The sequence below is a fragment of the Zingiber officinale genome, chromosome 11B (assembly GCF_018446385.1).
Source record: "Zingiber officinale cultivar Zhangliang chromosome 11B, Zo_v1.1, whole genome shotgun sequence".
NCBI lineage: Eukaryota > Viridiplantae > Streptophyta > Magnoliopsida > Zingiberales > Zingiberaceae > Zingiber > Zingiber officinale.
This window is the reverse complement of record NC_056007.1, coordinates 87,936,960-87,949,168: the sequence shown is the minus strand read 5'-3', so window position 1 is coordinate 87,949,168 and position 12,209 is coordinate 87,936,960. Positions and strand designations below refer to the sequence as shown.

Sequence of the window (12,209 nt, the reverse complement as noted above, 5' to 3'; positions counted from 1 at the left end):
CGGAAACTCTCATTGCACCGTCTTTGAGATCCACCATGTTAACTTATTAAGTTACCTTCTACAATATGCATAATAACAAACTTACAAGTTTGGCTACAACTTGAGATTAATTGCCATGCTGAAATCTAGTGATTAAACTCCTTGAAATGGACACAATAAGGTCAAGAATTCATGCAATGTTTAACATACTGAATTGCCTTTTCCAATTTGCATAATGGGAAACTTGAAAATTTGCCTCATCATTGAGATTGTTGTATGGAAATCTATTTATTGCACTCTTTGCAATCAGTACAATTAGATTTGTTAACATGATAAATACCTTCTACAATTTGCATATATAATAATAAACTTAAAATTTTTGACTCATTTGAGGTGAGTATATATGCTGAAATCTAACAAATGTCATTAATTATTACAATGACATTAATCATTGTTTTTGAATTTGTTGGGTCTGAGGTCAAGGGATTTAACATACATATTGGCAAACTAAATGCCCTTTGTAATTTGTGTAATAATAAATTTAAAAATTTGCATCACATTTGAGATTGTTATACTGAAATTTAATAGTTGAACTCTCTGCAATGGACACAACAGGATTACTTTTTTTTTAGAATGATAAATTTTTAATGCATGCCTATTTATTCTTAAAAAAACTATGTAGGAGAGACTCCTATTCACAATTTATTTATTTAAATGAAAGAATTTTTCAAACTGGCTCAAAATATATAAATCCGAGCTAATATTATTAAACCAAACCTTATAAAACACTTTTAGTAGCCTACAATCATACATATCAATTGTGAATCGAATGAGAAACCTAAACAAGTTTGATCAAATTAATATTGAATCCCCAATATCAAATACATTATCTAGACATACCTTATTAAAATTATGATCCAAAAGGAGCTAATAAAAAATTATTTTTGTTGTTAGAAAAATTTACATGTTTGTTTGATTTGCCGTTCATGCTTATTTTTCTATTTGATTTATAACAATTAGATAAGAACTTAAACTTGATTGACATTTGACCAACCTAGTATTAAGGTGGGACGAGATGATAGTGCATTAAGGAAGCTTGGTCTATGGAGTTAAGTAGGACAAGGTGTACCCTACTTAGTCCACTTAGGTAAGTGAAACTAATCGAAACTATCTCATCACATATTAGACTAGTTAGACTAGAGTTTTTCAAAAAATATATATATATATATATAATTTCTTTAAAAGACTTTGTCTAAATTATAATGTTAAAATCTCCCCCACTACTTGTCATTCAAAATAATCACAACCTGCTTTCATGGCCGAATTAATCCATTAACTCATCCATCTCAACCACTAGCCCAAAATGCTTAAAATAGCAAAACTAACCTATTAGAAAGTTCGTAAAATCCTAAAACTAGTTGTAACAATAATGCTATCAACTAATGCTCTTGAATTCCTTGGGTCTAAGGTTTTGAGGTGCAACATGTTAATTAACTTAGTAAATACCTTCTGAAATTTGTACAATAACAAGCTTGAATATCGAAAACTACCAATTACAAAGTCTATGAGATCTAAAATAAAATTCTACAGCTTAGTTATAACAATGCTAACAGATATTTTTGAATCAGTTGGGTTTGAGGTCAGGGGGTTCAACAAAACATGGTATTTTATCAAAGATAATGGATGCAATTATAGATTACAGTCTCCCTTCAAGAACAACTCTGCTAAGAACAAAAAAAGACAGTAGCTTTACAGATAAAGGAACAAGAACAGGAACAGCAGTTTGTTTACAGCTAAGAAGGCACCTTTACGCCTGTCCTTTTAGTCTGGCAGTTAACATGAATTTTGAATTGAGAAGGCGTCAGGTACACATGCCATGCCGGCAAAGAGGGACTAAGTACCAGGCTCCTCTTCCTTATTTATTTATTTTTTATAATTCAGGTTCCTCGATGGAAATGTTAGAGCATCAATCTCATCCATCCATCTGATGCTCGTTGCCATTCTCATCAAGCATCTTGCTGAGCAAGGAAAGATTTCGCTTTTTAAAAGCATCTTGTTAGCGCATCAAGCATTTTGATGGCAGGACTTTTACTCACATCACAATCTCCGACTCAACAAACCACTACGAATCACAAAAGAAAGAATCACGCCACTTTCGGAATATAAGAATCAAAACTAATATTCTTTAGCGTGAAATCGTGAAACAGGAAGCGATCACAAGAGCAACGGCTCGAATCGACAGATCAAGAACATCAACATGAAAGCTAGAAAATGAAACAGAAAATATAATCGATAGCGCATCAATCTCTGCAACAAAGGTGTCGTATCTACAGAGTCTCAATGCTAAGCGCACAGATCACAACCAACAACAACATTGTTAAAAGTAAACTCTAAAGAACATAAATCCGAGTGCCTAGAGGCGATCAGAACGAGAACCAGGGTCCAGATCCATCAACCGCGGAGGGATCCGACGAGGAGGAGGGCGGCCGAGGAAGCGAAAACGAAGACGGCCAGGGGCGGGGAGAGCGCGCCGGAAGAGGAGATGGGGCTGGGCGCGGGAGCGTCGGCGGCTAGGGCTCGGCCGCACAGGTACGCGGCGAAAACGGCGAGGAGGAGGAAGGAAGCAACGGAAGTGTCTCTGAACGCGGCCATTGTTTGTGGGAGGCAGAGAAAGGGATGGTTTAGAGAGACGATCGGCCTGTACTACTATATATAGAAAAAGAAAAGTCCGACTCCAACAGCGGAGCTAGGTAATGACGGGCTTAAACCCGATTTGATCCGATTGAAAGCCAGCTGGCCACAGCTGTCTTGATAGACCCCGCGGAGCGTGAGTTCATTTTGTCTTTTATTCGATCTGTGCCTTCAAAAAAAATTTAAAAATTGTAGAGTAAATATCAAAATTTTACATTCTTTATGGTTCACTAACGTTTCTTTTTCTAATTACTCGGGTGAAGGTTCATTCGAGGTCTCTTTCAATACCTTAATTGCATTTTTTTAACGTGAATTCATGTTCTAAATGAATTCATGTTGAAAAAGTGTAATAAATTAAACATTAGCATGGAATGAATGGGAAGAAATGTGTTTGTTGAAGTGTCTCCTTCAGCATTTGTGTAAAGGTGATTACTGTGTGCCTCAACTGCTACTCTATTAGAGGTTGGGTCACCTGTTCTCTCTTGGTGCATGTGTTCTTCGATTAGGTATTCTTTAACGGCTCGTATAAGAACCTAATTCCAGTTAGGTTGTTCTTTTCAGACATCGTTTACTAGTGATAGTGATTACATATAAAATAATTGCTAAATCATTAAATTATAATTTCCTTTAATTTTAAAATGTGCTGAGTTGATGAAAGGCAGAAACCATTGAAGAGGTTGTCATTAAAAAAAAATAAAACGACCAAACACAAGGAGGAACAAAAGGGGAATTTCGCACGGATCATGACAATAATGTGAGCAACAATAAACGTTTGAGCATGAGTGTTTGTTTGTCAGCACCATGAGAGCCATGTTTGAGGTTAGGCATTGTCCACACAATAACAGCCAGTTAGGAGTCTTTAACGTATATGCATTTGCACGGAAAAGTAGACAAGTCTATGCAAGAAATTTGTTTGGGAGAGATTAAAGAACAGTGAGGCAACCCCAAAAGAAGCAGTGAGGATTTTCAACATCTTGTATTTCCTGATTTCAGAGATATGGCATGGATGTCAAACAAAGGTTGTCTTGCCAGCCCTCTCATGCTTTTTTACCTGAAAAAGAGTATCCCATCAAACTCAAAATCTAAGGTTTGCAAAAACATTAACCTCGATCAAATTGTATTTGAATTGAAGATTACCACTTTAAATGACGCTCTAAGATTGCTTATGCCAACTGGGCATTCTCCCTTCTCATCATACTCGACAAACTCCCCTTCTGATAGGTCCATCTCAAACCTTGCACCACTTGTCTAAATAGCACAACAATTCAATCATAAGATTCAAAAATTAACACAAAAATACATGAATCAATCATTCAATAAACAACCGTGCATCTTCATCTTAAAACTAAATACAATGTAATGCCCATTTAATGCTTCTGTGGACAGTGGATTGCCACCTTCTGTTTGATTTTACACTCTTAATATGAATCAGAGTACAAAAGACATATAGCTCAAAAAATAACTTACAGTTTGGACTTTGGACAATAACATCTTATAGAAAAGCAATAAAGCCATTCAATTTCTTGGGCAAGAATAATCTATTTTTAACATGGGCATGACACTTTTCAATTTCATGTCCCAAATAATGTCCTTGTGCCAATTTAATTGAAACATTTGTTTTCATGCCTATGTTAAACAAAAATAGGTAGGACGATGGAGTCAATCCTTGAATTCAATTGGCACGAGAACTGGAGAGATTTTAAGACCAAACTAACCACTTCTAAGGATACATAAAATTTGTTTGGAAAATGATTCCTCCCTTGTGGTTGGCTTAACTATGTTGTTTGATATGTTGGCAACAAAATTTAGATATTATGGATTTCATAAGTGAAACTAGTGTGTGAATAGTCATGCCGATTCAACTTAGGTATTGCACATAAGCTCGAGAAGCTCATGGACTCGATGATATCAAGTTGTGATAAACTCAAGAGGAGCTAGGTGGACTTGAGGCTTGTGGAGACTCAGAACAAGTAGAGATAGAGCATGAGAAGAGCATGATGGATTAGATATTTAGAGGCTTGGATCGTGGTGTTGCTCAAATGACTCAATGGCGGGGAGCCCCAATTGAGTAGAAAACCTATAGCCATGTGAATACTTTGTATTGTGATTATGTATGATGTGATAGTGAGTTCATTTTTGGACAAATTATTGTAATTATAGGATTTAGCTTTTAGGTTCAATGTGTTACCTAAGGGAGTGTCATCTAGTCCCTAAAGAGTTTTTATAGGCTATCTTGAGGTTTAGACATGATACTCAGTGGTTGAAGGGTCAAACCGAGACGATCCTCAACTCACATCTTTGAAGGGGTTTTTTCCCCTTATGCATGAAATTTTCTCTACCAAGTTATAACTAAGTAAACAAAAACTATTCCTATTTGTGCATAAAGTTGTGTCGACCAAGTTATAAATTAGTTGACACACTTTGTGCAGATTTGCCTATTGAGGCTTACAACAATCCTATTTGGTAAAAGTCTCATCAAAGTCCTATGTTGGTGAAATCCCATTGGGGCCTCGTTTAATCTCTATTATTCACCCATTATTCTCGAATGTCAAAGGAAACACTAAGAGACTGAGGCTTAGAAGCTTAAGCAAGGTTTCATCCATGAAGTTGAAAATCTCTTGGATAATATTCTCCTTTCTGCTTTTATCTACATCATCTTTAGGGAGAGGTGAAGAATATTTTGTTGTGAGTGAAATCCCATGTTGGGTCAAACTTGTCAGAGCTTTTGGAAATCTCATTCGTTGGGGCAATCATTAGAGGTGTTATCCTAATTTTAAGACCATTACCTCTTGAAAATGGGTGGATTGGTGGAACTCTTTGGGATGATGCACTGAACAAGTCAGGTAGCATAGTAGAAGTGGGGTATTGAATCTATGTTATATTGTCTTATTATTGCATGCTTCTTTAGTTTATTTATTTCAGCTGCATATATTAAATATGACTTAATCACACACGCAATTGCTACTAACATTTATTGTTCAGTTTGTAATCATGCAAGGACCGATCAAAAAATGGGTGTTGTCTATTCACACTCCCTCTAGCCACTCATATCAATCCTACAAAATTTTCTCCTAAAATTAACTAGTTATTCAAATAAAAGAAATACGGGAAACACATTATCGAGAAAGGAAGATATCTATAAAAGGAAATTAAATTAATACAACTTCTCAAATTCAAGCAAAAATATTAGCAGTTGACACTATAAACTACGAAGTTTTATACAAAATAATACTCACAGATTCTGCTTTCCATCCATTTCCAAAAGAGAAGTCAATTGGTTCAAATCCCCTACAGTCAAAGACCATCAACATGGCCTCACTCCCAGACTGACTTTGTTGAAGAGTCAAGGGTTCACCATGTCCAGGAAGCATCTGGATTGTTCCATCTCTTCCACAAAGTTTGCACTACAAGATAACCAATTGCAGTCATTTCACTCCACAATAATCCAATACGGAAAACCACATACAACATTTCAGTTGAAATTCGAAACAAAAAAATATTTCAAATGTCAAAATAAAGGAATCTTATGAATTTCTTAAGGCTACACAAAACAAACACTATTTTGCTCAAATGGAGTATCAATAGAGACTAAATATTCAAGAATGGAACATAATTTCAGTTTATGTCAAATGTAAAGCATATAGATCAAATTCACGGTAAGATATTTGAATACAATTGCTAGTAAAAGTTTTATAATAGAATATCAGAACAAAGAGAATAGTCACAAAGCAAACATGTGTATGACATTATAAGGCCGTCCTAGGAGAATGTAAAAATGAACTATTACACTTCCAAGTTAGACATGAATGGAATTTAGTTTTATGTAGAATAGAAGCTACACAGGGAAACTTTAACTAGTGTTATGTCATGCTTTCACAATCTAGAGGTTGCTAGAATTTTTTTTTCTTTTTGATACTATAACTCAAAAATAATAACTATTATTTGTAGATTATACTCTTGTCAGTCCAGTCAAATTTGTTGAAGAAATTGCATGCAAAGAGTAAAGTAACCAACTGCTACCATTACCATAAAACTTAAACACCTTATTACATGGAACTTCATTAACTGCAAAATTGGTTCTATTTAAAATTTCAGAATTTTTTTTTACTATTCATAGTGCTATTACAAAAAAAAACAAATCAAGATTGAAATTACTAATTTATGTGCCTTGATTCACAACTCTAGTTGAAGCTACTAAATTTATATGCAAACAGATTTTACATGACGTTATTGCACATCTCAAGGAATCTTAACTAAATTGAACAGGAATTAAACCAAAATAGAAATGATCTATCCTTAATTTTTTAAGACCTTGAAAAAGAAAATGACAAACAATTAATTCCCCAAGAAGAATTACTTAAGATAAGCAATCACAAGCAGTACTGCACTCAGAAAAACGATTAAGCTACGAGCCTGTTATGGTTTCATCTCGTTTCTTCCCATTCCAAAACTTTCAAACTTCCCAGTTGGAAATGAGAATCCAATCAAGAGAAATTACCATTTTATCTAGACCTTGCCAAGCTTCCAGCATCTACTAGTTGTAGAACTGAGAGAAATTAAACAAAATTTCATCTTTATTTCTTAATAACTTCTGTATTGTTATTATCTGCAAAGAAAAGGAATTGGCATTTTTATAAGAGAAAATTAACCACAGCAGGTTGGATTGTCATGAAACCATCAGCCAAAATCCTACTTGTAATAACTGGTTTGAGCTTGGAGTTAAAGCATTTGCTAAATTCGTAGCACTAATATTTTTCAAGAAATTTTCTTGCACTTGAAAAAACAAGGGGATCTAATATTTAAATTCTAAATCAATGGGCATCAACAAACCATTGCTTGGGTGTTCTGCATTCTGTTACCGCAACTGGCTTAGCTGCTCGTTGATGTTCAAATCATCATACAGCAAAGGAAATTCAGGATCGTCATAGTAAATGAAATATGAACAGTAAAGTAACCTAAAATATATGTAACTGAAAACAAATCCGTTGATCACGTAGGCAGAAACAGCAATCAAACTCTATCACTAATGGCTCTGCGAAACGATCGAACCAAATCATTCGTCTAACAGAGTGGAAAACAAGGAACCTTCTGAACGAGATTGGCTGTGCCTCTGCCCGTGGGAAGCTGAAATGAATCCGACAACGTCACGCACGCTTCCTTCTGACTCGTCTCTCCGCAATTCTCACACTTTACCTAGATTCAAGTGCAGAGAGGAAACCCTTGAGTCCGATCTAAAACGAGATATCGCCATTTAAGAAAAAGAAAAAGAAATAAGGGCGATCGGGGAGGAAAGAGACGGATACCTTAAAATAGTAAGCGTATTCGGGATCGCTGCAACCTCCTAGAGGTTGGAGATCGGTTAGATTCTCAAGCTCCGCCGTGACGCAGAGAGCGTAGAACACCATCGTCGCCGATAAGGGAAGCAAAGGAATGGGATTCCAGGATAGACGAAACCAGCAGCCGAGGGGGAAAAAAGTGACGGTAAATATTCAATATGCCCTCCTAATTATCTTGTTTTTCAAAATACCTTTAAATTTAAATCCATTCTATTCTAAATTGTATGCAGAGGAATTATAACACAAAATAAATTTATATTTTATTAGCGGATTAATGCTAATTTTTTAGCCTTTTAAAATAAGAAAAAAAATAATTCTTCATTCTTTTTTTGAATCCATTTTTTATTGTTTGCAATGTCTATTAATGGCGGATCCAGGAATTTAATCATTAAGGGGCGTTGGTGAACTGAACGCGGCGAATTTTTTTAACCGTTAATAAATTTTATGTAATTAAAAAATTATTTTAAATAATTTGACATACAGGAGAAAAGGTACAATATTATGAAAAAACTTGTATAATAATATTAAATATTAAAGTAGTCTACTAACGAATACGTGACAATTACATTCTTCGAAACTCCATGTTCTGAAAACGCTGTAAAATTGGCTCATTGTTGACAGTATTAAAAACATCTTTCTCGATATAACTACCAAATTGTTATTCATCCATTCATCTCCAATCCTGTTTCGCAAATCTGTTTTGATAATATTCATTGCCGAAAACACTCTTTCAACGGTTGCAGTAGCAACTAGAAGAAGTAATGCTAGCTCAATCATCCGATAAACCAAAGGAAACACACGGTTCTTCATTGTTTCAATCATTTTCTTTGCAAGAGCTCCCAAATATGAAATGCCTTCCAACCGTTCGTCTGATATGACGTCATTAATATATGTTTCAAGCTCTTGTTCAACCAATATACGCTCATTCCAAGAAAAATCATCCTCATAAAAATGAGCCAGATACACTAACTTCTGTACATCAAATCTCAATAATGAGTTCCTAGGAAGGCATGACATATAAATAAGCAAATCTGTGGTTGTTTCAGAGAAACGACTATCCATCTCTTGTAGAATAATATCGATAATCTGCAATTTAAAAACCAAACAACAAAAGTAAAAATTAATAAATATGTAATATGTCATTGTTTAAAAGAATTTAATTGACGGTAAAAAAAAAAAGAATTATGAAGTTACTTCACAAAAGATTTCAACATGGTAGTAGTGATAAAAATTAACATTTTTTCCATCTCTCTTCAAACGACTACAACCGTTGATGTTATCTGTCATATTAATTATTTCAATGGAATGAGTGTTACAAAACTTCTTCATATCCTCAAGTAAAATATCCTATCCAGAATCTCTCAACTTTTGCAATTTGCATTTCACATTATTGATCAAACGCATCACATTCACAATATTTTAATCTTTCTCTTGTAGAATGGTTGACAAATGATTTGTGATTGCCAATATACATTTCATCAATAGTAGAATAAACACAAATTCATACCTTTCCATTCTTTCAACCAAAGTTCTACTTAAACCCTTAGAAGAACGATCATCATCATCAATCAAATTTTGAAGAACCTCTATAATAGATGGCCACATTTGTTCAATACGACATAAAGTTGAATGATGAGACCCCCATCGTGTATCTCCATGTCTAACTAGACTAATTTTTTGGTTTAGTCATCTACCAGAACTAATCTCTCCTCTTTCAAGAAGTTTAACTTTTTTGACATGTTCAAGTTGTCAAAGTTTGTCGGCGGCATTTTGCAAGATGATGCAGATATGTTCACAATCAACCAACAATCCACATGATATCACAAACATATTGATTTGCTTGAGCAACAGCTACAACCACTAGCTGGAGTTGATGGGCAAAACAACATACAATGCATACGGATTTTATTTCATTATCAGTGACTTTAAACTATTAAATTCTCTAGACATATTTGAAGCACCATCATATCCATGACCCCTCAATCTCGCCACTGACAAACCATATCTAGCAAATAAAGAATCGATTACCTCCTTCAAACAAGCAGTTGTAGTTGTTGCAACATGAACTACAACCATACATCGTTCAATCATCTCTCCATATTTGTTCATATATCTAATAACAACTGTCATTTGCTCTTTCACTGAACAATCACGAGCCTCATCAAGTAGTAAAGTGAACCACCTATCTCCAAGATCAGCTAGAATAACATTTGTAGTCTCGACCACACAAGCATTCACCAGTTGCTTTTGAATTTTTGGGGCAATCATTTAATTATTTCCATGTGCATTCATTCCAACAACTGCCGCAACTTCTGGACACTCTGAGCTATACCATTTGAGCAATTCTAAAAAATTGCCTCTATTGGATGATGTCGAAGACTCATCATGCCCCCGAAAATGTAATCCTTGTAACAACAAAAATCAAATTACTTTTAAAATGGAAGTTAAGAGTTTACGATAAGCAACTTCAATCTCATGTTTCCCCGATGAAAATGAATACTCCACACTTTGTCTTTGATTCTTGAAACCCTCAAACTGTATTCTTGCCTCATTGTGTGCACTACCAACTCCATCTACATGCTCATTGAATTTTTCAATTGTTTTTTTCCAATTTATTTATGAACCAAATCTCGTAAACACATCATCTCCTCCAAATCCTATAATACTAGGTCTAAAAAGATAACACCAGAAACAAAAGGCTGCATCCTTTGAAACACTATACTCCAACCAATCATGGTCTTTAAACCAAACCTCTATGAAACATCTATTGTCTTTACCTTTTTTTTTTTGGGAAAATTATGGTCTTGAGGTTGACAAGGGCCCATAGTAACATATTCTCTTTGAATACGATCTCTAGCACCAACATCATATTCTTTAATCAATTTTCGTAAACCAGGATCAACAACAATTTCTACTTCATTACTCAGATTTTCAATATTTTCAAATAAAATTTGCGAAGGAGGAGGTGGTGGTGGTTGTGGTACAAGAGTAGACTCTTCATCGGGAACACTAGACGATTCAATTGAACTCCTAGGCCCCTTTGCAAAATATTTCAACATTTTCTGCAAATTATAATATATGGGAAAAAATTATCAACATAAAGTATTATTTTACTAAACTTAATGTGAACAATTTAACAATAACACAATTAAATTATTTAATATACACAATTCTTTTTAAAAAATAAAATTAATTTAGCATAAATTATCAATATTCGCAATCACAATTAACTAACAGCTAATAAAAAAACTAATTACATATTCAGAGTTTATACAAAAACTAAATTACAAATTATCCAACCATCAAATATACAAAATCTAAATTTTCAATTATCCAACAATCAAATATACAAAAGCAACTAAACATTTAAAAATCAAAATTTTCAATTGTTAATTGTATCATGATCATCCATTGAGAAACAGTCAAAAAAATATAAAAAAATAAAATAAAACAAAACCCACTTACATGAAGGCTGAAGCTGCGGCGACGTCGCTTCACCTTTGGGCTTTGGGCGACAATCGGCAGAAAGAAAACAAACCTTTGGGCAGGGGTGCAAGGCTTTGCCGTTTTGGTCGGCACTCGACAGAGAGAAAAAACAAGCCTTTGGGCAGGGACGTAGGGCTTTGTCGCTTTGGTCGGCACTTGACAGAGAGAAAAAACAAAGGGCAAGATGTTTCGGGAGCGGCGGAAAGCAAAAGCAGAGGAGAGAGAGCAATACAAATAAAAAAAATAAATCTAATTTATATATGGTGGTAAAAGGCGAATACTCTCGCCTTGAGCCCCCGTCAACCTGTCTCAGGGCTAACACGGAGAAGGTAAATTACGGGCGACTACTAGTTTTTGAAATAGTGACTAGCACATAAGGGAGACATCTAATTTATATATGGAAACGTGGTTACGTGGTTCAAAATTAAAAAAATGAACTTGGTCTTCGACTCTTCGTTTTCTCCACCTGTGTTTTTTCTCCGACAACTACGACTACGTGCGATTACGAATAGTTTCTTACAACTCCGATTTTTTTTGTTCCACCGGCAAGGGGGGGCGACCGCCGACGCCGCCCCTGGTAGATCCACCCCTATGCCTATACTAGCCTTCTATATATAAGTCCAACCATGGTGCACGGTGCATGGTGCAAGAATTTTTTTTCATTATCCTTTAACTACTTAGCGGTCTTATAAGTTTCATCCCATGATTTAACGTCTT

General features: G+C 34.9%; 2 protein-coding genes across 2 annotated transcripts; both read right to left on the bottom strand.

Moving 5' to 3' along the window:
- Positions 1 to 3,387: 3,387 nt before the first annotated feature.
- LOC122035113 (CXXC motif containing zinc binding protein-like) lies at positions 3,388 to 8,145 on the bottom strand. The gene is made up of 5 exons (XM_042594503.1): positions 7,974 to 8,145; positions 7,756 to 7,863; positions 5,907 to 6,074; positions 3,808 to 3,918; positions 3,388 to 3,721 (listed from the first exon to the last, which is right to left on the bottom strand). The coding sequence occupies exons 1-5, from the start codon at positions 8,073 to 8,075 to the stop codon at positions 3,680 to 3,682; spliced, it is 531 nt and encodes a 176-aa protein (XP_042450437.1). The 5' UTR covers positions 8,076 to 8,145; the 3' UTR covers positions 3,388 to 3,679.
- Positions 8,146 to 8,568: 423 nt separating this feature from the next.
- On the bottom strand, positions 8,569 to 10,274 carry LOC122034166. Its single transcript, XM_042593289.1, has 3 exons — positions 10,035 to 10,274; positions 8,658 to 9,092; positions 8,569 to 8,601 (listed from the first exon to the last, which is right to left on the bottom strand). Exons 1-3 carry the CDS (start codon positions 10,272 to 10,274, stop codon positions 8,569 to 8,571), a joined length of 708 nt encoding a protein of 235 aa, XP_042449223.1.
- Between the last annotated feature and the right edge of the window lie 1,935 nt (positions 10,275 to 12,209).